The sequence below is a fragment of the Silurus meridionalis genome, chromosome 23 (genome assembly GCF_014805685.1).
Source record: "Silurus meridionalis isolate SWU-2019-XX chromosome 23, ASM1480568v1, whole genome shotgun sequence".
Taxonomy (NCBI): domain Eukaryota; kingdom Metazoa; phylum Chordata; class Actinopteri; order Siluriformes; family Siluridae; genus Silurus; species Silurus meridionalis.
In genome coordinates this window covers 15,791,359-15,819,191 of record NC_060906.1, presented here as the reverse complement: position 1 = coordinate 15,819,191, position 27,833 = coordinate 15,791,359, and the positions used below count along the sequence as shown (strand labels likewise).

The 27,833-nt window shown below is 37.3% G+C and overlaps 1 protein-coding gene across 1 annotated transcript in view; it reads left to right on the top strand.

Annotated features, from left to right (window-relative positions):
- The window catches only part of ryr3 (ryanodine receptor 3), a 78,278-nt gene that overhangs the window by 23,949 nt on the left and 26,496 nt on the right, over positions 1-27,833 (top strand). Inside the window, 37 exon segments of the mRNA XM_046836555.1 lie at positions 1,301-1,436; positions 4,783-4,878; positions 6,278-6,396; positions 7,004-7,137; positions 7,224-7,465; positions 8,241-8,433; positions 8,975-9,084; positions 9,087-9,190; positions 9,366-9,470; positions 10,307-10,410; positions 10,856-10,939; positions 11,399-11,558; positions 11,665-11,809; positions 11,910-12,115; positions 12,195-12,369; positions 12,521-12,729; positions 12,835-13,062; positions 13,208-13,368; positions 14,030-14,189; positions 15,960-16,046; positions 16,147-16,373; positions 16,516-17,332; positions 17,805-18,005; positions 18,561-18,663; positions 18,879-19,013; positions 20,857-21,130; positions 21,257-21,371; positions 22,107-22,239; positions 23,487-23,590; positions 23,817-23,952; positions 24,073-24,256; positions 24,505-24,613; positions 24,757-24,877; positions 25,295-25,464; positions 25,845-26,065; positions 26,168-26,258; positions 27,587-27,727. Coding sequence (XP_046692511.1) covers positions 1,301-1,436; positions 4,783-4,878; positions 6,278-6,396; positions 7,004-7,137; positions 7,224-7,465; positions 8,241-8,433; positions 8,975-9,084; positions 9,087-9,190; positions 9,366-9,470; positions 10,307-10,410; positions 10,856-10,939; positions 11,399-11,558; positions 11,665-11,809; positions 11,910-12,115; positions 12,195-12,369; positions 12,521-12,729; positions 12,835-13,062; positions 13,208-13,368; positions 14,030-14,189; positions 15,960-16,046; positions 16,147-16,373; positions 16,516-17,332; positions 17,805-18,005; positions 18,561-18,663; positions 18,879-19,013; positions 20,857-21,130; positions 21,257-21,371; positions 22,107-22,239; positions 23,487-23,590; positions 23,817-23,952; positions 24,073-24,256; positions 24,505-24,613; positions 24,757-24,877; positions 25,295-25,464; positions 25,845-26,065; positions 26,168-26,258; positions 27,587-27,727 — 6,240 coding nt within the window.

Below are 27,833 nucleotides of genomic sequence, written 5' to 3'. Positions count from 1 at the left end.
AAGTCAGGCAATGGCTACAAGAAAATAGCCACTCGCCTTAACTTGCCGGTATCTACAGTCAGAGGAATCATTAAGAAGTTTAAAACAACTGGAACAGTGACAAACAAGGCTGGAAGAGGTCCCAAGTTTATCTTGCCACAGTGAGGAGGATGGTAAGAGAAGTAAAAAAATTTCCCAAGCTCACCGTCACAGAATTGCATCAAAGAGTGGCATCTTGGGGTCACAGAGTCTCCAAAACAACCATCAGATGCTCTCTACATGCCAACAAGCTGTTTGGGAGGCATGCAAGGAAAAAGCCTTTTCTCACTAACACTCACAAACGTAAACGTCTGGAGTTTGCTAAGCGGTACTGGGACTTCAACTGGGATCGTGTGCTTTGGTCAGATGAGAGCTTTTTGGCAACAAACACTCTAAGTGGGTCTGGCGTAAAACAAAAGATGAGTATGCCGAAAAGCACCTCATGCCCACCGTGAAGTATGGTGGAGGATCTGTGATGCTGTGGGCCTGTTTCTCTTCCAAAGGCCCTGGGAACCTTGTTAGGGTGCATGGCATTATGAACGCTTTGAAGTACCAGGATATTTTAAACAAAAACCTGATGGCCTCTGCCAGAAAGCTGAAGATGGGTCGTCATTGGGTCTTTCAGCAGGATAATGATCCAAAACATGTGGCAAAATCTACACAAAAGTGGTTCAGCAGTCACAAACTCAAGGTCCTCCATGGCCATCTCAGTCCCCAGACCTCAACCCAATCGAAAACCTGTGGGGCGAGCTAAAGAGAAGAGTGCATAAGAGAGGACCCAGGACACTGGATGATCTAGAAAGATTGTGCAAAGAAGAATGGTCAAAATCCTCTCTGTGTTCTCCAATCTTGTGAAATGTTATAGGAGGAGATTAAGTGCTGTCTTGTTGGCAAAAGGAGGTTGTACAAAGTATTAACATCAGGGTGCCAATAATTGTGGCACACATGATTTCAAGTTTTTTTTTTTCTAAATGTGTGATTTTTTACCACCAAAGTAATGTACTTAAATAAAGGTTGGATTTTCTCTTTTTGCATTTGGGTTCTATGTTGTTTTAAAAAAGGAGAATTTTTGAAGTCCACGACCACATCTTAAACAGGGGTGCCAATAATTGTGGAGGCACTGTATATATATATATATATATATATATATATATATATATATATATATATATATATATATATATATATATATATATATATATGATTTCAGAGAAACATGTATAGTACTGCAAGGTTTAGATTGTATTTGATTGATGTATCCTTATTTTCCCTCCTATTTTAGGGAATGCTTACACTGGTCTCTATCTGCATCGATCGGCTCAATGTGTACAACAGTGCTGCTGAGTTTGAGGAGTTTGCAGGTGAAGAGGCAGGAGAGGCCTGGAAGGACATCCTCAACCTGCTCTATGAGTTGCTTGGTAGGCCATGAAGCACACACACACACACGGGCGTAAATTTCATTTAACAGAAGGGGGGGACAATAACTATAAAATTTCTCATGAGCAATATTTGAAGGGGGACACAAATAATACAGTCAAATTGTACTTACAGTATAAAGACACAGTGTCCCCACAGTGAAAAACGTTGTTTCTATTATTATTATTGTAGCATGGAGACTGCGTCAAGTACAATGATAATTCAAACTGCTTTAAATAAATAAAGTAAAACTATCATAAAAAATAATCACAACAATAAAAACAAGGAATTAAAAAAAGGTTTAACATTTTACTTAAAATTAATTAAGACACTTAGGAACAGAATAGAAACTGATTATACAAATAATACAGTGGGGTCAGTTGGGATGTAGCACAGTGCTCATTTAGTAAATGCACAGATAAACAATATGCTAATTGTGGCTGTTAATGTTAAATTAACATTATACCAAGTCGTCCTAAATAAAACACTGCATGGGAAACGGCTTTGGTGTGTTAGTGTCAGTGCACTATGCTACAAGCTATTGTAAACAAGCTAACGTTCACTAGATAAGTGATATTTTAATCGCTAATATAGCAGATTCATGGAAAATTACATCGCTAATCAGCATTTTTGCCGCAACTATTTTATGAATGAGTCTGCATCTACTACATTAAAGAGAATCGCTCTATTTAAAGTGAATAAAATCCCCTAGTTAATGGAGTTGAACATTAATTGAGCCGCAGACACACACGTGACTCGTGTGTGTAGAGTAGGTGAGATGAACTGGGAAAGCAGGCAGTGGGTAAAACCACTGTGAGGAAGGGGAGGGGGGAACTCAACTGTTTCTAAATGCATTTTTTTGCGGTTTTTTTCTACTTACACAATAATTTTAGGTATACGTACATATATTTTTCATATATTAGAGAATACATATAATAGAGAGTGCGACAACCCTCGATTGGGGGGGGGGCTGGGCATGTCCCCCCGCCCCCCCCGGAATTTACGCCCATGCACACACACACACACACACACGCACGCACGCACATACATCAGTGGTAAGGATTTATAACATTTCAGTGCATGGAATAAAACAGTGACATGTGATGTTCATGTAAAGGATATCAGCTTTAACATAATGGCATTTACATTTATATTGGTTGCAGGAGCAGGTTGTGACCATAGAGTTTGTTGAGGCAGGATTACATTAATAACAATTACAATGAGGCTATCATACCACTTTACTGTATGCTGCAGGCAACTTTCTCAAATGTGAAAAATAACTCACTTTTTGCCCAGTCCACACAGTGTTTGAAATAAATTGTAAGATTGTTTGCACGTTATTGTGAAAACCTGCCACTGTTCACTTTAATTGCCTGACATGTCCACCATGCTCGATTGTGACTAAACAAGCCTTAGGTTTATTCTCTGTAATATATGGAGGTCACCCTCAGGAGAGGCTTGAGGGCCAGACTGTGGGCCTGATCCATCAGTCTGCTGACATCAACCCATTTTAGTGTCTTTGACAGGTTAATTAACTGCCTTGCTGCTTGGGTGTATTCATTTTAAAGTGATGCCAGACACAGTTGGATCCACTACCACTATCTTTAGAATAGTATTAATAAAATAAACATTTGCAATCCTGATATATATAATGCAACAAAATATTGTATTTATAATACTATGAAATTATTTAGTAAACAAAAAAATGTAAGTAGAAAATCATCTAGAATAGGTTTTATATTTTCCATTCTTTAAAGAAGCCACGTTTTGCTTTGATGACAGCTTTGCACACTTTTGGCATTCTCTCAGTCAGCCTTATGATGTACCTGGAATAGTTTTCCAAAATTCCCAGGGAGTTCCCAGGGGTGTTGAGTGCTTGTTGGCTGCTTTTCTTTACTCTCCAGTCCAACTCATCCCAAACATCTCAACTGGAACAAATCATGGTCCTATAATGTACAAACCAGTTGGGATGGCATTTCCTGCAAAATGCTGTGCTAGCCATGCTGGTTAAGTGTGCTCTCAATTTTAAATAAATCACTATCAGTGTCACCAGCAAAGCACCCCCACACATCACACCTCCTCCTCCATGCTTCACAGTGGAAAACCACACATACCAGAGCCCTCTGTTTACCCTCAGTACATCAAACAAAGATACAGCCCATTCCTTTCCGTCTAATGCCAATTCTTTGTGTTTTTCGGACCAATCATGTCTCTCCTGCATGCCGTTTCTTCTGAAGTATTCGCTTTGCAACAATCTGACCATGAAGGTCTGACACATCCAGTCTCCTCGGTACAGTAAATGTTGAAAGATGTCTCCCACTCAGAAAAACATTTATGTATATTGGCAGTTTCTGTGGCTGGAAATTGGTCTTCCTTTCCTGGAACAGTCCTCATTAGAGACTGTTTTATTATAGAGTGTAATGGTATTGGAGTTTAATGGTAATGGAGACTGTACTTGGCGATACTTATAAAGTTCTTGACTAATAGGGCTGTTGACTCTGTACTCACCCTTTCTTCCGCACAAGACAAATGATGGTCGAAAGCACATTAAGAAGTCAAGAAATGTCACAAATTACTTCTTGACAAGGCACACATGTGAATTGAAAATTATTTCAGATGACTACCTTGTACATCTGATGAGAAAATGCCATGAGTGTGCCAAGTTGTAATTTCTTCTTCAGAAAGTTCACTTTTTGACATGTAATGTCAAAATGTTATGCAGACTTAGTAAACGTTCACAGCTTGTTTGATGACAGAGACCAAAACAGCTATCATGGGTAAACACAGCATTGACAAAGCAGCCAGTCAACATAGGTAATCAGTATTCACAAAGCAACCAAAGGTCAGTACAGAGGACAGCAAAATGTGGCATGTCTGAGAAACAGAGAATAAAGAAAATATAAGCAAGATCATAGGAATGCCAGGATATGTACTGTAGGAGGCAAAATGACAACATAACCTGACACCCATGTGCATGTTACGATCAGCAAATAGTAATCGTTTTTCTTTTGATTATATTAGTTTAAATTATATATTACAGTTTGATAAATATAACTGGTAGGCATTGGTATAAACTCTGCCAAAATATCAGTTTAACTCAATAAACAACAATTTAGACATTAGACTATATTAGAAATGTGTCTTCAATTTTTTGTATTTAGTTGCTGTTTAATTTCTTTTTAATAAATACACTAAACTTCATTTTTTTCAGCACACTGTGTTTGGCAGGGGAGTAAATAGTTTTAAAGTAAATGAGCGACCCTCATTGTAAAGGACATTAAAAAGTAAAGTTTACTATGCACTGAGAAAAATGCACCACCTTCATTTTGTGGCATTGTTGTTCTCCAGCTGCCCTGATTCGAGGAAACAGACCCAACTGCACACAGTTCTCCCGCAAACTGGACTGGCTAATCAGCAAACTCGAACGCCTGGAGTCCTCCTCAGGTACTTTACAGTCAGAGTTTTGTGTTTATATTAGAGCTGTTAAAATTAATACATTAACGCAATTCAATTTTAACGGCACTAATTTTTGTTAACACCCGTTTAGTGCAGCGCGCATTTCTGTTTGACCATTTTTATAAAAAAAATAAAATAAAATAAATATAAAAGAGGCGAAATTAAAACTTTCAATGCAACACACATTTATTAATGACGTCCTTTCTTTACTCATATATATATATATATATATATATATATATATATATATATATATATATATATATCATAACAAGATAAAAACTTCACCAAAAATATTTTTTAATCACTAAGAATTTGTTTTACTGATGCACCAAATCTTAAATCAAATGCTAAAATACGCCATCCACACATCTGGGGGTCTTTTGTGTCATTTTTTCCTCATAACGCCGAAACAAACTTAAATTACTGTCTTTTTTGGTAGTACAGATAAGAGCAATACATCATTTGAATTTGTAAAGGGTCTATAAGGGTTTTATTTGTGTACATTAATAATAACAACAAAACGCTATGCTTTTGTAAAATAAAGAAAACAGACAGGGATCGCTCTCTGCCGTCTCTGTCTGTCATCTCTCTTCACACACATAAATAAAACAACCTGAATAAAGTGAATACTTGCCTCACAGACATAATAAATACATGTATAGAAATGCTTGAAATGTCTACTTTTAAATAAATAATTTTAATTAGAATAAACCTAATCGAAAACACCATAATTACGTAAAACATTTATTTTGTCTTCATGCTCTATGTTGAGTATGGTCTCACTAATAAGAAACATACATTTGCATAAAGCATCCATATTTGTCCATGCCCATATATACTATATATACACTTGTTTGTATGTGTGTGTGTATATATAAATTATATTTTATATATCAGCCAGGTGCAACTTCATGGCCCCTGATCAGGCATAACATTACTGTATGACCACCTGCCTAGAATTGCATTGGTAATTCACCGGTCATAATGTTAGAATGTCATTTTGTTATGCCTGGTTGGCATGTATATACAGTGTATATATACAGTGTGCGTGAATATATATAAATGTGTGTGTGTGTGTGTGTGTGTGTGTGTGTGTGTGTGTGTGTGTGTGTGTGTGTGTGTGTGTGCTTATACATAGATATATACTCATTCTGTATTCTGAGTAGCTTAGTTTAGTGCACTCTCATGCGTTCCACTAGCTGCAGCTGCTGCACACATAATTGGTTTCTGTTGCTTCTTGGCCCAGAGCACATAAATAGGAGGCTGCAGTATAGGATGCTTACCCAACCCTCTGCTCTTTGTTTGTGCCTCTACATTTTTTCAAAGTAAGTGTGTACAGACCTTTAAAAATATCTGTGTTATAAACAAATGGTTGTCTGTGTAGGCATTCTGGAGGCGCTGCACTGCATCCTAACGGAGAGTCCGGAAGCTCTAAACATCATCCAGAAAGACCACATTAGATCCATAATTTCCCTTCTCTATAAACATGGACGCAACCACAAGGTCAGCATTTGGCCTCACACACACACTAAAACCTGCTGATGCTTGAGGGGCATAAATGATGAATTTGTGAAAAAGCAGAAGCGCTTTAAAATGGATTTTCACATGTATAATGTAAATTCTTTAAAGCTTCTCTCTGCTATTTTGAAAAGGCATGACTACTGTAATCATTTTTGGTTTAATGCTTAGATTCAATGCTAAAATCTTACACAAAAATGCAACAGCTTCTTTTCTTGATCACCATTTTCCACAGTGTCAGGTATCAGAGGTGTGTGAACTAATAGTGAACTAAATAATATATTTTCTTGTACGGTTCCACATTACAGCACTTTGCAACACTGTAACATAGTAAGCTGAACTAAACTTTATTACATTGATAAAAATAGACGTTTACAAACTTTATACACACACACACACACACACACACACACACGCGCACGCACACTCTTGCCACAAAACTTCATTATTGCAATGTCTGTTATATTTCACTCAGTTCATTACAAGGACGTAGGTGGAATATATATCCTTAAGGCTGCTATTTAGAACTGGTCAAAGTTTAGAAAAGTTTTGATTATTAAAAAAGCTGTTTCTCCTAACCTTCCCTCGGCAGATTCTGGATATTCTCTGCTCCCTTTGTGTCTGCAATGGAGTGGCAGTCCGAGCCAATCAGAACATCATCTGTGACCACTTGCTTCCCAGAAGGGATCTGCTGCTCCAAACACGTTTGGTCAATGATGTGCAAAGGTAATACAAGGGCACTGTGTTCTGTACTGTATGTTCAAATGTTGCTAAAATAATTTTTTATAAACCATGTTTTCTTCTGTTAACAGCATGAGACCAAACATCTTCCTGGGTGTAAGTGAGGGATCAGCTCAGTATAAGAAGTGGTACTTTGAGCTGATGATTGATCAGGTGGACCATTTTGTCACAAGTGAAGCCACTCACCTCCGTGTAGGCTGGGCCAGCACTAAAGGCTATGCTCCCTACCCTGGGGGTGGAGAGGGCTGGGGGGGCAACGGTGTTGGTGATGATCTCTATTCTTATGCCTTTGATGGACTTCATCTGTGGTCAGGTGCATAAATAGCTCTGATTAATTCATTTTCTTTTTCTTTACTGTGGAATTTGGGTTTGGAACTGCTAAACAGTTTAATAAATTACTGGTAAAGCAGAGTACCAGAAAACAGGTGCCAAAAAGATTGGTAAATGGAACATATAAAGAATTGGACCAGATAATAGATCTGCATACTGAATCATGTATGTGATTAATCCAATGGTTGAATGAGCCCCATTTTTTTTAGCAACAAATAAGTTCTGCAAAATTATATATGACAAATTCCCCAAATACTTTGTATTCAAGTTCATGCAAATTTAAGAGTATGTGGTCAACATACTTAACATGCTGATATTATATTTGTTAATAAAAAATGAAATCTTTAAAATGGCAGCCCTATGTCTAAATTCCTAATATTGAAGTTATTGTTTAGTACAAGGCCTTGTATTGATCTAAATTGAACTGTAGTAATAACCTAAAATCTGTGTCAAGTGCTTTTTATTAAGCTATTGCATGTCATCCTGTGAGCAATGATATGACTACTGGCATATGTTTTTACATATATATCTAAAATATATACATTATTTAATGCACATGAATGTGTTATTAGTAAAGTCGCAATATAGTAAAGCATGCCTAGCACTTTAGCTCATTATTCCTAGGTTGAATAAACTTTAAATCAAACATAAGTTAAAAAACTTTTGTTTTTTTTTGCATTGTTTCACTTTTATTAAAATTGGCTTGAGCAGAAGATATGATCTGCAGCTCTCCATGACACAATGATAATGGGTTGCAGGGAGAATCCCACGGGCTGTGGCCTCTATTAACCAGCACTTGCTGTCCTCTGATGATGTGGTGAGCTGCTGTCTGGACCTCGGCGCCCCCAGCATGTCCTTCCGTATTAATGGCCAACCTGTGCAGGGAATGTTCGAGGACTTCAACACGGATGGTTTCTTCTTCCCTGTTGTCAGCTTTTCAGCAGGGGTCAAGTGAGTCATTCAGTTAGCATTACTACAGACTGGTCATCTGTCCTGCAATATTATTATAGATATATTTGTACATTAATATCCACCAACAATATAAAAACTCTTCATATGCAAGTGTAAAATTATGGAAATGAACAGACAAATGGATCATTTTTGACATTGTTCTAAACTCAGTCTGTATGAGGAGTTTGAAGTATGACAAGAGACAAGTGTATTCAGTTCCATTTATCGATGGGGACACAGGGTCCTGTAGAAATGCTTAAAGGTAAATTCCCAGCTAATGTATATTTAGGTCAACATTTAATTTGTAGTTTGACATTAAACCTGCAGAGAGTTTTCCTTTGGGCTTTTTTCCTGTCCATTACCTTTCACCTTGAGACTCCAGAGGGGATTTTTGTGATTTATTACACACTGAGACTCACAGCTTCTTTCACACTCTATCTTCACAACTAAGGCATTTCTGGGCAACATCAGTGTTTGTACAACATCAGTATGCGTACAATTCTATGTGCATAATCAATGCCTACATCATGTCGTTCACTAGGGTTCGGTTCTTGTTGGGTGGTCGCCATGGTGACTTCAAGTTCCTACCCCCTGCTGGCTATGCTCCTTGTTATGAAGCCCTTCTCCCCAAAGAAAAGATGCGTGTGGAGCCTGTAAGGAATATAAGAGAGATATGGAGGGAGTGAGGGATTTGTTGGGGACAACCCAATTACTCTCTCAAGCATCCTTCATTCCCATCCCTGTCAATACCAGCCAAGTGAGACCTTAATAACAAATATTCTAAACTTCTATCTTTTAGTAGCTTTCTCATTACTATTTAATTGTTTTAAAATTTTTACTCTGCTGTAAGTCTGGATGCTTTTAGAAACAGATTAGCTTTGTTTTGGAAGTGTATACAAAATGACAAGAAGCATCTTTTTTACACTTGTCAGATTGTACTGCCTCCACACCTAGAAAATGTGCGTGATAAGCTGGCTGAGAACATCCATGAACTCTGGGGTATGAACAAAATCGAGCTTGGCTGGACCTATGGCAAGGTAGGAAAACCTATATGACATTTCTAGGTCATGTAAAACTATCACCTCAGCAAAAATAATTACACCAGAGACCAAATTACTCTGCAGGCAGTTACACCATTTTGTTTTGTTTAGAGATCTTTATCTCTGTTTTATGCCGTTTCACTTCTCCCTCTAACATTAACCAGCCAGAAAAAGCCAGGAGAGTTTAATTGAAAAGTCAACCTGAATTCAGGTTGCCTGACAAATGATAAACATCCCAAATTGCTACCCAGCAGATGGGCATGTAGATCTCATTTTCTGATAATAGGGCCAGAAAAGATGATAGTGCCTTGACATAATGTGCATCTACTGCTTAGTGTAGCAGCAACTGTAAAAAAATGCTGAGCATACACACAAACATAGACACACGTATAGAAGAAGGCACACTGCAGCTGAGTTTCAAACCCCAATAGCTCTTTAAAAAATTCTGTAAGCACCTCATTGTCCAAGTGCTCAGCAGGAGTATTTCATTAAGGTTGAACATTTTAATTACTCCAGAGGTGCAACCTAATCATTTATTGGGAGGAAAAGTTTTCAATGTTCCAGATGTTCACAGATTAATCTAGATTTAATGAGAGCTCATTAGCTCAACGTGACATTGTCTTGCACTTGAAGTAGAAACTTACCAGTAGAAGTAAATGCTTTTAGTTATGAAATGGCTTTCTTGACTTGTCTTAATTTGACACAGAACAGATTCCAGATTTTCAGACTAAAGGTAAAACAAAAACAAAAGTTCCCAGTCAGAGAGTACCGGAAATTGAGCATACAGTAGTTCTTAAGTGCATTTAAAATGCCAGTGTTTTTTTTTTTTTAAGGTACGTGATGACAACAAGAGGCAGCATCCTTGCCTAGTTGACTTTTCCAAGCTGCCAGAAACTGAAAAAAATTATAACCTGCAAATGTCAACAGAAACATTAAAGTAAGTGTATATGAGCAGTTGGACAATCAGGATTAAGATTTTAACCATCGGAATGCTTAAAATACATAGAAGCTTTGAAATTTAATTGGTCCAATTTAAGGCATTAAATTATTTTTGAGTCATATATATATATATATATATATATATATATATATATATATATATAGTCTCAGTAACCCTTAATAGAAGTGGTGTTTTACACATTATTGAAATGTTGGATGACTGTTAGACCACTGACAAAGCAAACTTTTTATTATTACTCTGTTCAAGTGCTTGGCTGGTAACAAAACAGAAAAATTAACAATTTTTACATTTGGTGAAACATCAATATATTTAAGAGTAATATGCACTGTGGGTCAGAGCATATACACTATAAATTTGCACTTTTTGTGTCTTACATTTTTAATACATATTGAAACTATGAACACTATTTTTGGTAATGCAGGACCTTACTATCTTTGGGAAGTCATGTTGTGCAAACCAACATCAGTGCCGAAGATGAACTGAAAAGGATCAAACTTCCCAAAGAGTAAGTCCCTACATGTACTGCTTTAATGGCCTGTTACTATAGTAATTATTTATATGTAATGCATTAATAACATTTTGGAAAATATTCTATGCTATTTTATGTGTGTAATCACATTGGACACATTGATTTTGATGGAAAAAAGAAACAATAGCAACTGTACCTTTATTTGCAAATTACATTTATGGCAATAATGTAATAAAAATGAACTATACTAAACAAGAGAGTACAAAAATACAATAAAAATAACAGCATGAAAATGAACAGTTGTTCACTGTACAGGTTTTGTAAAGTACTTTGTACTTATAGCCACCATACTTAAATGGTGCTATTCACTTACTATACAAGCTGTGTTGCTGCTCTTAGATTAAATCTGATTCTTTTTATATAATAATTATAAACTCTAAAGGAAAAAGAATGTGTTGGAGTGATGATTCTAATCTTGCCTTATTCATTGTATAGATATGTGATGTCAAATGGTTATAAGCCTTCACCACTAGAACTTTCTGATGTGAAACTGACACCTGGTCAGGAGGTTCTGGTTGATAAACTGGCTGAAAACGCTCATAACGTTTGGGCCAAAGATCGCATTAAGCAAGGATGGACTTATGGTATTCAGCAGGTAATATTATAATGCTTTAAAATGTTGTAACTTCCATAAACTTTATTATGTAAAAAGCAAAACACTGTTCTTTATATGCAGTCTAATTTCTCATTCTTCTCTATAGGATTTAAAGAGCAGACGCAATCCTCGGTTGGTGCCATATTCTTTGTTAGATGAACGCACAAAGAAATCTAACAGAGACAGCCTTCGAGAGGCCATCCGAACACTAATTGGATATGGATACAGCATTGAGCCCCCAGACCAAGAGGGTAAGAGTGAATCTGAAGCATTTATTATAAAAAACAATATTTAATGTCAAAACACAATACTGCAATAGATAGCTTATGTTTTTCATCACTTTGTCGACAGCTGTCCATGTGGTGGAGAAGCAGAGTGTTGAAAATATTCGTTTCTTTCGTGTGGAGAAGAGCTATGCGGTGAAATCGGGGAAATGGTATTTTGAGTTTGAGGCTGTGAGCGGAGGAGAAATGTGCGTAGGCTGGGCTCGGCCCAGTTGCAGACCTGACATTGAACTGGGCATGGATGACCAAGCTTATGTTTTTGATGGCTACAGAGTAAGTTTTACTATAATGTTGCTCCACCAGACAATTTGCACACATTTGTTGTTTCTAAAAAGGAAAATCTGCCATACAGGGTCGACGTGTACACATGGGCAGTCACTTTTTTGGGAGAACATGGAACAAGGGTGATGTGGTGGGATGCATGATTAACATGGAGGATAAATCCATTATCTTTACTCTCAATGGAGAGATCCTTATCACCAACAAGGGCTCTGAGCTCTGCTTCACAGACTTTGAGGCTGAAGATGGTTAGTGTATGATACAAAATAAATCATTTTCATTGCATTTTTATTTATTATCATTATTATTCTATTTTACTGGTGCTAATCAGAAAAGTATCCTGACAGCAAAAAGCCTTTTTGAATGCATGCCAGCACTTAGTGATCTGTCCTTCTTTAGGCTTCATCCCAGTTTGCTCGCTTGGGCTCTCCCAGATTGGCCGCATGAACCTGGGCAAGGATGCCAGCACCTTTAAGTACTACACTATGTGTGGCCTTCAGGAGGGCTTTGAGCCTTTTGCCGTCAACATGAACCGAGAAATTACAATGTGGTTCAGCAAACGTCTTCCTACATTTGTCAATGTGCCAGTGGACCATGCACACATTGAGGTACTGCTAATCAGAACAGGAAAATATTCGACTTGAAGGTATAATAATATCATTTATTAAGCATACTGTATAAATATTGGATTAAACAACATATTTCTTTATTAGGTCACTAGAATTGATGGGACAGTGGACTCTCCACCATGTCTGAAGGTTAGCCATAAGACTTTTGGGACACAAGCTAGCAACAATGATATGATCTACTGCCGCTTGAGCATGCCTGTTGAGTTTTATTCCAGCCCCAAAAAAGGCATTAATATGAACGAGGTGGGTGTTGATGGTCAGAAACCCAAGAAAGACTACATTGGAAAGACTGATTATAGCAAGATTACAAAGGTATAAATTACATCACAAATTGCCTGACAGAATTATTATTGTAAAGATTATTCCTTGCTGGTAGTCTAAAGCAGTTTTACATAAGTTTAGTGGAATTCTTCCACTGGAAGCTAAGGCAGAGTTTGTTCCTTTGCTTGTGTTTCAGTATTTCTACTCAGTGAGAGTGTTTGCAGGTCAGGACCCTGCTTCAGTGTGGGTAGGCTGGGTAACACCAGACTATCATTACTACAGCAAGAATTTTAACTTGAGCAAAGTTCGCACAGTGACTGTAACTCTCGGGGATGAGCGTGGCCGTGTTCATGAAAGGTCAGTTACATGGTCAGAAAGTGAGAATGAATCACATTCATCAAGATTTGTGACTGCAGGATCAACTACAATAGAAAAATGGCAATTGTAAAAAGTATGAAGCAACCTGGTGCAGTGTGAAAATTGAACTTGTTTACAATGTGTTTCTTTCAATTTCCATCTCTCTTATATGCCATAATATAGATTATAAAGTATGTGGACACCTGACCATCACGACAATAGTGGGCTTTACAATTTTGCTGCAAGGTGTTGAGCACATAAATTTCTATAATGTCTTTGTATGCTAGAACATTAATATCTCCCCTTAACTGCAACAAACAGTCCCAAACATTCTTGCATGACAATGCCCCTGTGCTCTATAAGACCACCAATAGTGGAAAAACTTGAGTGTCTGAAACAGAGCTGTGACCTCAACCCCACTGAACCCTATCCTTGGGATGAATTGGTTTGCTAACAACAGGTCAGGCCTCAAAACCATCACAGAACAGTGAAATCTATTGTACCAGCAAAGGTGAAGGGGGATAAATATATAAATGGATGTTAAACAGGCACATAATGGTGTGATCGGTCAGTTGTTTACATATTTTTGGCCATTTATGGCATTTATATTGTATTTTGCACGATTCTTTGATTCACTTGTCTTTCTGTTCTGTTTATCTAGTGTGAGAAGGAGTAACTGCTACATGGTTTGCGCTGGTGACATTTCTAGCAGCTCTTCTGGTCGTGCTAATGCTGACCTTATAATTGGATGTCATATTGATCTGGCCTCTGGCCTTGTTTCATTCTCTGCCAACAACAAGGAGCTGCCTATTGCATATCAGGTTACTTTCTTCCAAATCATATCTTATTTATCAAGGAGTGCAGTTAGTCACTCATGTTGTCCCATGAAGAATGTTTAGTTAGAGAATTGTTTTGTGCAGATGTTTAACTTGCTTTTCTGGGCTGCCTATTCAGATAATTTCGATTCATGCAACTGAGGTTGCCATTTTTTTCTGCACTTAGTTTTTTAACCCTGACAAAAACAAACAAAATGAGTCATTGATAGTAAAATTAAGAAAATATGAAACATTTAATATGAAATGCATGTGTGGAAACAAAATGCAATTATAAAATACATTTTAGACCACATGCAGATCAGAGCAATATTTCAATACATTTATAATATTAAGAATGCACAGAGATTGATGATCATGAATAGTTTTTGTTGTGTTCATTTAATCCGTCTACTACCAACAGTAACTATGCATTTAATACACTTACACTGGTGTACATACTACATCAGGAAAAGGATTTCATACATTTTAAATCTGAACAGGGAAAAAATGAAACATCCAAACATCCATCGTTGCATGGAAAAAAGTTCTTATGTTCCTCTAATATCTCAGACTGACTAGAGCTTTAAATCAAGATGCTGAAACAGCGCCAGATACAAATTGGTGCTAGGGAGCATTTGTCATAGATCAGGGGTGTCAAACTCAAATTCACAGGTGGCCAAAATTAAAAACTGGGACGAAATTGAAGACCAAACTCAATATTTATTATTGTTGAACCTTTTCATATGGAAACAAACTTTATTTCTGCATAAACATTGAATCTGAAACAACCAAAGTTTAATATTATAAACACACGAGGAATTAAATTTAAAATAAAACACAAATCAGTGGTATTCGTTTCTTATTATGTCTCTCTATCTATAGACCTAATTCCTTTTTAATGTAAACCTTTTTTTACAGGGCAACAACAACACAACCAAACACAACCAAAAATAATAATAATTTCCTTCAGTTAAAAAAGCAATCTTTCAACTATTACCAGTTCATGCCTTGGAGTAGAAAAAGTGCATAAAGACAACATTCATTTAAGCTCAGTTTTTACACTCTGATTTACTCTGATGCACATTGGTTCAAGCCAATGTGCGTCAATGTCTGGTTTTAGGCTCTGAGCTGAGGAGATCCTCAGGATAGAGTGAAGATGTTCATCAGTGAGACTCCTGAGTGGTGTATTGTTCATCTTCATCAAAGAGAACAGTTGTTCACATAGATAGGTGCTGCTGAACATAGAGAGCATTTGAGCAGCTTGGGCACGGAGTTGGAGCAGTGTGGGAGGAAACATGGAAACTGTGCAGCACACACAGAGTCGTACTTTGACTAGAGCGTGTCTCTACACTGGAGTTCAATCAGCTCCATTTGGAGGTTGGTTGGTGTGCTTTCCACGTCAACCACAAACGGATTACTGAGCAGTTCAAATCTGCATTTCTGGGCTTCAAAGTCGGCAAATCGCGGAGTTTTTCAGAGGTCTTGACTGACGTGCCAACGCACTAACAAAGCATTCTGGGATTAATAGTATTAGCAGTGTATGCGCTATACACTGGCGGGCCAGCTCTAATACACACTTGATATGATCTCGCGGGCCAGATATATTTACACCGCAGGCCTGAGTATGACACCCCTGTCTTAGAGCAATATAGATTTAGTGTAACCTCTCAACGACCAACTCATTGTTTTCAATAGTTAAAAAATAAAAGTTGGGCTTGGTGTCATTTTTTATTAATTAATCTTTATTAATTAATCTTATGTGTTATCATTGATCAGGTTGAGCCCAACACAAAATTTTTCCCTGCTGTGTTTGTTCAACCCACAAGCCCCAACCTGTTTCAGTTTGAGTTTCCAAAGATCAAGGTAAGTTTTTGGAGTATATCTTGCAACTATGTAAGCTTATTCTATATAATAATAATAATAAAAATAATAATAATAATAATAATATATTAATTGTATTTAGGATGCCATGCCACTATCATCAGCCATTTTCAAAAGTCTTCACAATAACCCAGAACCACAGTGTCCTCCAAGGCTGGATGTGCAGACCATTGTAGCTGTTCTGTGGAGCAGGATGCCCAACACTTTCCTCTCAGTGGAGACTGCACGGGTCAGTGAGAGGCATGGCTGGGTTGTGCAGTGCCTGGAGCCCCTGCAGATGATGGCAGTACATATTCCTGAGGAGAACAGGCAAGAGATTTTCTATCTCAGTAAAAGAAAAAACACTCATGTATATGCAAATACTAGTAATTTATTATTTCATACATAAAATTCTCATGGAAAGACAATAAACATTAAGTTGATGTGATTTTTCTTTCCCAATGGCCTCCAGGTGCATAGACATCATGGAGCTCTCGGAGAATGAAGATCTGCGACAGTTTCACTATCATACACTGAAACTCTACTGTGCTCTGTGTGCTCTGGGAAACACTCGTGTGGCACATGCCCTCTGCAGCCACCTTGACCAATCGCAGCTCCTTTACACCATTGACAATCAATTCCTGACAGGACAGCTACGTGAGGGCTTTTACGATGTTCTTATCAGCACCCACCTGGAGACAGCAAAAGAAGCACAGCTCATGATGAAAAATGAATTTATCATACCCATTACAGATGAGACCTGTAGCATCTGTCTCTTCTCTGATGACTCCAAACACCACTCATTGCCTGGCGTGGGCCTGAGCACATCCATTAGCCCTCGGCTCAACTTTACACCACCGTGCTTCATCACAACTAAGCGGGAGCACTTATACAGTCCACAGATACCGCTGGGCATTTTAAAGGAGAAGGCCATCAGCATGCTGACAGAGGCAGTGCAGGGTGGAGGGACGCATATTCGTGATCCTGTAGGGGGAAGTGTGGAGTACCAGTTTGTGCCCATTCTCAAACTAATTGCCACTCTGCTGATTATGGGTGCTCTGAGTAGTGAGGAGGTGAGGATCATCCTTCTGCTTATTGAACCCAATGTTTTTGGTGAAAGCAAGGAGGAGGAGACACAAATTGTGGCTGCAGAGGAGCCAGCAGAAAAAGAAGAGGCAAGCAGTAATGAGGACAAGGCTGTGGAAGCAGGAGAGGAAGAGAGCAAAGAGCACAAGCAGCCACCCAAAGGCCTTTTGGAGAAGAGCCTTCCTGAGTCAGTCAAACATCAGGTCATTATTCAATTGTAATTTAGTGAAAGCAAGAAGCTCTCTAGGGCAATGGGTCTGGGGACCAGCAGGAGCCTGTGCCATAAATTCCATGTGTCCAAGATTTTATATAGTTATTAGATTTATATAGTTCTTATATAGTATAGATCTATATTAGTTCCCACAGAGGGACAGGTCTATTTAAACCTTCTTACATTGTTCTGAGTGTAATCAGTTGTATTGATTAAAGTGTTAAAATAAATAAAGTGTTATCAATCAATCAATCAATCAATCAATAAATCCCATAGTTAAATGGAATGAAATTAAAATAATTTAAATACATCTAATATCTGATATTTTGGCTTATTACCTGATATTTTGGATAATTCATTATTTGCTGCTTTAAATAGAAAAGTAAACATAGTACACCTAGGGTCTTAAGAAAACTATTCCATTTGTGTCATTTCCCAATCTTATATATTTTTTTATCGTGCAGATGTGTGAACTCTTGCACTATTTCTGTGACTGTGAGCTGAAGCAGCGTATCGAGGCTATTGTGGCATTCTCAGATAATTTTGTGGCCAAACTGCAGTACAACCAGAAGTTTCGTTACAATGAACTCATGCAGGCCCTCAACATGTCTGCTGCCATCACTGCAAAGAAGACCAAGGAATTCCGTTCACCTCCTCAAGATCAGGTAGGACCTGGGCACATTTCCAATTAAACCAACTTCATAAATCTAATTGACTATTTTAGTTGAGTCAGAGGTAGAGAATTGGTGTTTGCTTTCAGAGTGAGTGAGATTTCTCTCACTTTGATTTGTGCTTGGCGCTTTAGCACTCCACTGGTCCAGAAATGAGTAAAGAATGAACAATTCCCAAAAGCCTTTACATTTCTATTTTTAATTACACTTCCCCTGGAAAGCAGATTCATTATCTCTCGTTGCTCCATTCATCTTACACTGAGTCATACTTGCTTCCTTCTGCATCTTTTATTAATACAATAATCTCAGACAATAATATAGCACACAAATATTGCCATATTATATACTGGCTAGAAATTAAACTCAGAGTACTATGTATCTAGGGCAACTTACAGATCTCTTACTGAGCAGATGCAGCAATGTAATATTTACGGTTTCTGAAACCCTGTAAATGCTTTATTTGCTTATTTAAATTTGCCACCCACTGGCCATATGATAGCAGCCTGTTCAGAAAATCTCTTGAGCTTAACACTTGTGCTTTTCCACCAGATTAACATGCTTCTGGACTTCAGTGCTGGAGAGGATTGTCCCTGTCCTGAGGAAATTCAAGAGGAGCTTCGTGCCTTCCACGATGACCTGAGACTCCATTGTGGTATGACTCCTGTTAATCTCTCCCAATCTGTTTTTTTTGCTCTCTCTTGCTCTCTCTCTCTCCCCCACACACACATACATATACATACAGACATCCCACACAGGGTGTACAGTACACTGAATGTGATGTATGTTCTTTTCTCATATGTAAGAACATCTAAACTAACTGAAACTAGTACACAGATCTAAAAATCTTGTTGTGTTGTGCTTCTGCAGGTATTCCCATGGAGGAAGACGAGGAGGAACCTGATACATCTATCAAAGGCCGATTGCTTTCCTTGTTATATAAAATCAAAGGTCGCCCACAGAAAACTGAGGAACAACCATCAGAGGAAGAGCAAGCAGCTCCAAGTAAGCTGATCTTACTATATAGAATCAGAGTCTCTTTATAAAATTGTTTTCCTCTTCTTTCTCCACCAGGATCCTTTCAAATGTCTTGTGACTAATATATATATATATATGAATAATTCTTCTATATAGAAATGTTAATAAAATGCAGACAAAAAGTCTTGCAGTCACTCCTGAGAGGGAATACATACAAAGCCGTTTGAATATCCACTGATATGTTCAAATCTAAACCAATTTGAGTCTTTTAATTTAGAATACATGTAAACAAAGTGCTTTTTTTTTCAAGATAAAAAATAGGCCAAGTTAGTGACTGTAGTCACATAATGTACAACATGACAAGAGTAATAACCTAAATGCTGAGTTAAATGTTATATTTTTTGATGATTTAGCAAGTGATTACCGAAAGGTTACCCTATGATAAAAATAAAAAACCTTTCTGCTGCATTTGCTCTAATGGGCTCCTAAATTAAACCTGTTCTCAAATGCAAGAGAGCTTAAAATATGTTCAGCTGAGTGAGCATCTATTTCCTTTTACAATAATTAAAGCTTAGATCCTGTAACCAGTGCAGGTAAAAATGTGTCATGTTTGTTCCCTTGTCATCCATTTTAAAATATATTACCAGAGATACAAACCGAGACAAGGTGTTACAGTAGTAGATTAATGACACTGCCATCCATTTATTTTGCTCAGACTCTGATGTTATTTGTCATTGTAGTGGATGATTATGTATATTTTAGTCAGATGACAGCACAAGCCAAATGATAGTCTCACTGCTGAATTACAATCACAATGGTTCTGATGACACACGCTTCAGGTGAGTGTCAGGTAAAATCAGCAACTTATTGATTATAGTATGTCAGTCTGTTAATATTAGGTGATAAGCATACAATTCCAGTAGCTGTTTGAAGATACACTTGTGTTAACTTGGTGCTCTAATGCTGTAGACCATGTCGTAGACCATGTGGAGCCTGAGACCCCAAGAGTTGAGCTATGCACATATAACTGATACCAGAATTACACACTAAGACCTTAAATGTAACTACTACTACTACTACTACTACTACTACTACTACTAATAATAATAATAATAATTATCAGTCTAAAAATAATATCAGTCTCTGTTCTTTCATTTATTTAACAAATATTTGTTTAATATAATATACACCTTTTACAAAACAAGTATTCTAGTGTCAGAGTACATCAGATCTGGTTTTCTGGATCAAATCCTTTGAAAAAAATAATAATGTTTCAGGTTGCTGTTGGTTATAAAGTAATAATGATTATTTGCTTATATAAAAAGTGGTTATATTATGTTCTGATACTTTCAAAAACATAAACCGAAAAAGTTCTATAAAAATGGAAAAAGAACTTTTATAAATTGTTCTGATTTGGTTCTGAAGTTTGAAAATAGGATTGATAAATGGATTTGGGATATAATTTTAATTGGAACTAATCTGATAGAATAAAAACAAGATTTATAGAGTTTAAAGTTAAAATACAGTTAAGGATTTAAGCTTTTGGAGTTTTTCATTATTACTGTTTAGTTATATTTTTAATGAGATTTTTTTTTTTTTATAATTTTGTAAATATTTGTTATTGGAAGAACTGGATTAGGTGTTGGGGCCACTATCACTGATTGCCCACAAATTGTTTTAATTATAATTATAATTGCCTAGAACCGGCCCTGATGTTATCTGAATAATCTGAAATTAATTGCACAGACAAAGGAGTTCTAATAGTCTTAATAGAGATGTTAAAGGCACCACATGCATAATCTCTCACACAGCCAATTTATTTAAGCAATTATTCAAAATGTCTTTCTGTATTGTCTTTTGTTTTCATTAGCAAACTTGAAGGAGCTGATCTCACAGACAATGGTGAGCTGGGCTCAGGAATGCAAAATACAGAACCCAGAGTTAGTGCGCAGCATGTTCAGCCTGCTTAGGAGGCAGTATGATAGCATTGGTGAGCTGCTGCGTGCCATGAAAAAAAGCTACACCATCAGTGAGAAATCTGTGCAGGATGCCATTAACCTACTGGCCTCGCTGGGCCAAATCCGCTCTCTGCTCAGTGTCAGAATGGGTGAAGAGGAGGGCCAGCTCATGATCGATGGACTTGGGTATGGAAATCTGGGATATGCACATTTTGTGAAGCTGGTAAAACTTTAGTAAATAGTTTAGGCGTGGTGTAAATCTGTTATTTTTGCCAACTGTTATTAAAATACTATTCACTTTTTATCTCACAGGGATATAATGAACAACAAGGTGTTTTATCAGCATCCAAATCTAATGCGGGTCCTGGGAATGCATGAGACAGTCATGGAGGTCATGGTCAATGTGCTAGGAGGAGACAAATCTAAGGTACAGTTCTTTTTTATTTTTTCCTGCAATTTGTACTAAGGTTCTATATAGTCAGAAATGTGCCAGGACTATTTTTTTTAATCCAGAGAGCAAGTGAACACATATTTCACCAGCCTGTCAGTTTTAACCTTAGGAAATCACTGTTAACCAAAGCTTTTCGATGTGTAAGTTTTGTGTCTGGGCCTTTGAAAGTAGAACCTCTTAAAACCAGTGAAGAGGCATCAGGTGAGAAGGTGAACTGATGCCACTCCTTTTTTGGCAACGCTAGGTGACAGACCTGTAATTTAATGGCAACAGAGAACATGTTGATGTTTTTTTCCGGGACAGAGATCTTGTGTTGACATATCACCCTGCCACTTATTATGTCACCTTAGCAGCTTCTTTAAGTGGGCCACTAGATGGGTAATATGATCACCAGATACATGAGCTGAGACCCGGCAATCACATTTCTCTTGCACATCTGTGCACAGCAAAAATGTTTTGCTTTTGCATGCATGGTTGAGTCTGATCCCTCAAATTTAAACTCTGTGATTCAGAGCAACTTGCAAAAAGATAAAACTAAATTAAAACTAAAGATGCTAATAACCTGTAAGGATTAAGAACCTTAAGGACTAAACAGTGAAATTGGTATAAAGAAATTGAAGAGTTATCAGTATAAAGGCATTGGGACTGAGGACAAGAGGTCTCAACCTGCTGAATGCAGAGTTACAAAAAATTTTTTTTATCTCTCTGCAGGAGATCGCTTTTCCCAAAATGGTGGCCAGTTGCTGCCGCTTCCTTTGCTACTTCTGTCGCATCAGCCGTGAGAATCAAAAAGCCATGTTTGAACACCTGAGCTATCTACTGGAGAACAGCAGTGTGGGACTGGGTAAATGCACACACAGAGAAACACAACACAGAATCACAATGATATGTTTAACACACAGTGTATGTATGTGCCAAACATGAAAATATTGGCATAATCGTTTTTTGCACTGATTTACTGATGACGTAAATATCTGCAAAAATACTGCATTTACCCCAATACATTTATTAAGGTTTGAATTTGGACTGCAATATACCTCATGTGATATTAGATAATGTGTGTGTGCTGTATACTGTAGCAAGGATATTATATTTATGTATTATTATTATTTTTTTTTTTTTTATATATAACTAGAAATTATGATGTCCTTCATGTGGCACACTACAGAAATAGAACTCAAGTGGAAAATTGGGCTTTGTGCACTCTTTGCAATGTCTGGTTTACGGTGCCTTCTAGATTAACATGGAAGCATATTGGAAGCATTGCTGTTTTGGTTCTTGAGTTGTTTCTGTGAGGAATGAGTCAGGCTGCTAAGACTGTCTGACACTGCAGAACCCTTTCTTCCTCTCCATAGCTCAGCATTATTGCTCAGCCTAGAACCAATTCTCATTTTCTTAATGTCAAACAAGCAAGCAGTCAAATAATTATCCTCAACTCTAAAGCTACATCTGAACATGGTCAGAGTGATTTATTTAAGAAACTTCATTCATAACTGAGTTGCTCAGAGAATATTGCTACAAGAAGTGGGATGGAAGAAGCGTTTCATGAAATTATTTTAGTCCTAATATTTTTTTGTTATAGTACCTTTATAAGATACTGTACAAGTTCATACACATTTTAAAGGTTAATCTTTTGCAATATTACATCTGGGACTAATTCTAATCACAATTTGGTGACAACCCTTCTTTTTTAACCCAACTGGTGCCAACTTCTGTCTTGACACTACTTTCAATTTCACCTTTTAAAGAGCATGTGAGAATTAAAGTAGCATTGCTAGGAACTACTATGGAAGCTGTTTGCCCTTAGAATCTCAAATTGGAATAAAAAAATGCAATATATACACATGCACACACACGCGAGTACACTCTTATTTATACAAACAAACTAATAAAGATTGTTATTTATTTATTTATTTTTTCTTATTTTTAGATACATCCAAAATTATGATACCAAAAAAGCTACATACAATTTTATAACATTTTTCTATGGTATTTTCACAAAGGCAAGGAAAGACTGCACCCTGCTGGTGAATATACTAAAGCACATCATGGAAGGGGGCAAATTTTAACAGCTTTTTGTCCTTTCTCCAGCTTGCCCAGCCATGAGGGGCTCCACTCCTCTGGATGTGGCTGCATCCTCAGTGATGGACAACAACAGTCTGGCTCTCGCTTTAGAAGAACCAGACCTGGAAAAGGTACGAATGATGGATATAGTAAATAGCAGTCAATTATATTTGAAAGATCCCAAATTATTTACTTAAAATAAATGCCATTTGCATGAATAGAAAACAAAATTATTACTATAATATAATTGAAATATAATGTAACTCTTACTGGTAGATAATTTATTTTCACATATATTTTCTAATTATTTAGAGGTTTCAGTACAATTAAGCTATTTCCTCTATTTTATTTGTTCAGGTGGTGACATACTTGGCTGGATGTGGTCTTCAGAGCTGTGCTATGCTGGTAGATAAGGGATACCCTGACATTGGCTGGAATCCTATAGAAGGAGAACGCTACCTGTCTTTCCTTCGATTTGCTGTCTTTGTCAATGGTATCTTTGCTTCAGTGGCCCAGATCTCCTGCTCTTGTCTTACATGATGAATAGGGGGTTGCTGTATAAATACAACACAGATAAGCTTCATGTGTCCCCAATGTTTGTTTGTTTTTTCAGGTGAGAGCGTAGAGGAGAATGCCAATGTGGTGGTAAAGTTGTTGATCAGGCGTCCTGAGTGCTTTGGACCTGCTCTCAGGGGAGAGGGGGGACAAGGTCTGTTGGCTGCCATGCTAGAGGCCATCAAGATCTCTGAGGACCCTGCTCTGGATCTACCCAACCTGCCTGAAGGAGGAGCACCTGCGTAAGATCCCACATGACTTCTGCCACTAATGGTTACATTTGGTGTATATTTATTTTAGCTTAAGCATATCGGACAGGAAATCGAAGTCCCTGCTACTAACACAAGCATCTCCAAGCCATTAGCCCTTAGTCTGGCTTTTCAGATTTGTTTTGGTGTAGTGTAGTTCCTGCTTCCCTGCCTCTGACCTTCAACTGAAAGCCATGAAAGTGACTGATTGAATGTGTACACATTGTGTGTGCTTGTGACAGGACTGAGGAGGATGTGGAGGAGGAAGAGGTGGCACACATGGGCAATTCTATCATGTCCTTCTACTCAGCCCTTATTGATCTTCTGGGTCGCTGTGCCCCCGAGATGCATGTAAGTGTACCTGCCTATACCAAACCAAATGAACTACACATTTAATAGCTTTAAACCTTTGTTTATGTACAGCAAATTTAGATCTTAAATAAGGCTTTATCAGATCATACTGTGTATGAGCATTGTATTATTATGTTTCACAGTTAATCAACACAGGCAAGGGTGAAGCTTTGCGTATCCGTGCCATCCTACGTTCTCTAGTGCCTACTACTGACTTAGTGGGCACCATCAGCATACCTCTCAAAGTACCAGTAATCAACAAAGGTTAGATATACTGTTTTTCATCTGAAGTACCCTAAAGATAACCTGATCTGATATATATATATATATATATATATATATATATATATATATATATATATATATATATATATATATATATATATATATATATATATATATATTCCTGGCCATATCACCAACCATTTTTAAAACTCTTCTTTCTCTGTAATGTCATAAAATGTAATGTAATAAAATATAACAAAAATATATGTAAATATATTTTATAAACTCCCTTTTAAATGCTTTCTGCCTTTAAATGTTACATTTATACCCATTTCTTTAAATCCTGATTAATGCCAAACATTATTTTCTGGTCTCTCAGTGTGTTAAAAACAAGGCTGTTATACCACCTTATTGATCCTGCATCTGTTACTTAAAATGTTTTCTTTGCATCTCCAGATGGCACTGTGACAGAGCCAGACATGAATGCTAGTTTCTGTCCAGAGCATAAGTCACCAATGGTACTCTTCCTGGACCGTGTGTATGGTATTGAGGACCAAAGCTTTTTGCTAAATCTGTTGGAGGTGGGCTTCTTGCCTGACCTCAGGGCTTCAGCATCTCTGGACACAGTGAGTGGCTGAACAGACGTTTTATTTCCAAGACTGAGGTTGGAAATTGTGTTATGACCTTCAATTGAATGCAGCATAGTAACAGAACACAAACATCATCTGACCTCTTTGTGAATGCTGCAACATAATGGGTTTTTATAGTTTAAGAAGCAATAATATTTGCAGTGTTCAGTACTATTTGATACGTTTGAGAGATTTTTAGCTATCCTTGTGTCTCAGTTTTTCAGCGGTGACCTATTTCCACAAAAGCACTTAAATTAATTCAGCCTAAAAGGAATGGATTGTTCAAGACACATTTTATAATAGAATATAATTTCGAAACGAATTATTATTATTTTCAATTTATTAAATTTGTTTATTATTTGCTCCACTGCAAATAGGAGGTGCTGAGCACCACAGAGACAGCATTGGCCTTGAACCGGTATATCGGCTCAGCTGTGCTGCCTTTGCTGACACGTTGTGCGTCTCTCTTTGCTCACACGGAGCACTACGCCACACTCATGGACTCCACACTTCACACCATCTATAGACTGTCCAAGGGCCGCTCTCTCACTAAGGCTCAGAGAGACTCCATTGAAGAGTGTCTACTTGCCATTTGCAAGTAAGAGCCATGTTCTAATCCAGGCTTTCATGTGGAAATGTAACAGTTCCAAATCTGGTTTCAGAGTCTGTATAAATATGCCTTAATTGCTTATCAACTCAGACACCTGAGGCCATCTATGCTGCAGCAGCTCCTGCGCCGTCTGGTCTTTGATGTGCCTCAACTAACAGAATACTGCAAGATGCCTATAAAGGTGAGCATTTAATTTGAGTTTCTATACTAAATCTATACATTAGTAATGAAAAAATGCATAAATAAATAAAAAGTTATGTTTTATATTGTGTCACATCCTAGAATTATACAATTTCATATCATGGTGCATTACTAGCATTATGGTGCTTATAAACTTTTATTGTTTAAGCCTGTAGGTTTTGTGTTTATGTTTGTTTTATTGTTTTCTTCATAAAAAAGCGACATCTGTTCTGCATTCAGCACTATCTCTAAATGACTAAGGGTGCAAATCTCCTGTCATCTCTATAGGCTTATGTATCTGTAATGTATATTGTTAGGCTCAGTGCCAGATAAAAAAAAAGTGTTAGCATTTCACACCTACCACTACAAATGCACTTAAGCACACCGCTGAGGGCCGAGTCACCTGATCCAACTGTCATCATGGATTTTTCATTAGCTTTTGTATAGTAGGTGCAAACATATAAGCATACACTTGACATCTCAACTACCAGTGTAAATGAGCAACCTTGCACTTCTCCAGTCAGCCTGGAGCCTATGGTTTAAAATATATATTAGACTTTGTTGATTTATTTAAATCTAAAATAATAAATACTTCATGTCTAGATTGTGTTTACTGTGTTGTGTAGAGAATTATAAAATTAATTATTGCTGGCTGTGCTGTGACACCAGTGCTGAGATTGCCCATGCTGCCCATTGCCATTGACCTGCCAGTTAAACTACCATGTTACCATGTCCCCTGAAAACAGCAGCACCAGCAAATAATACACCAGCAAAAAAGACAATCCATGCTTTGGTGACCAGACAACTTTCTGGTCACTAAGACTTGGGTGTATCACACAACGTGATCTACTGACCTCATATGTATCATGCCCAGTATGTGGGATCACAGTATAAAGTCCTACTTAGGCCAAATAGTGGCCATTTGAAGTTACCAGTGGCTATCTTTGTTTTATAGAAAGCATATTTACATGCATGCAAAGACATTCTTTTCAGGCAGTTAAATATGGAAACCAAGCAAAATGGCATAGCTTGTGATTGCTGGCTAACTTGCTCCTTGTTAACCATGTAGACATTAAGAGTTTAAGACAAATGTTTCTGAATCAGAATGACAGTGGAAACTAGACAGAATTGTTGGAAATATCCATGACTACTAGTGATACATGAGCTCCAACTCAGAAATAGAGACAGTTTTAAACTTTTACATTTGTGATTACTTTATGTGTATGCTGTTCAAATAAAATCTTGTAAATATGATGAGCATAGCCACAAATGAATGAAATAATACTATACTATATGTTTGATTGGTAACGTGTATTTTTGCTATTATAGCTTTTGACCAATCACTATGAACAGAACTGGAAATACTACTGCCTGCCCTCAGGCCTGGGCAGTTATGGAATGGCATCAGAAGAGGAACTCCACCTTACCAAGAAACTTTTCTGGGGTCTTTTTGATGCGCTTTCTCAGAAGGTACTAAACAGCTCATTAGCCATTCAAATCTTGTTTTATAGATATTTCTGTATTTTGTAAATTATTGTACAATGGGATAATTATTATATATATTTTTATTTGTCGA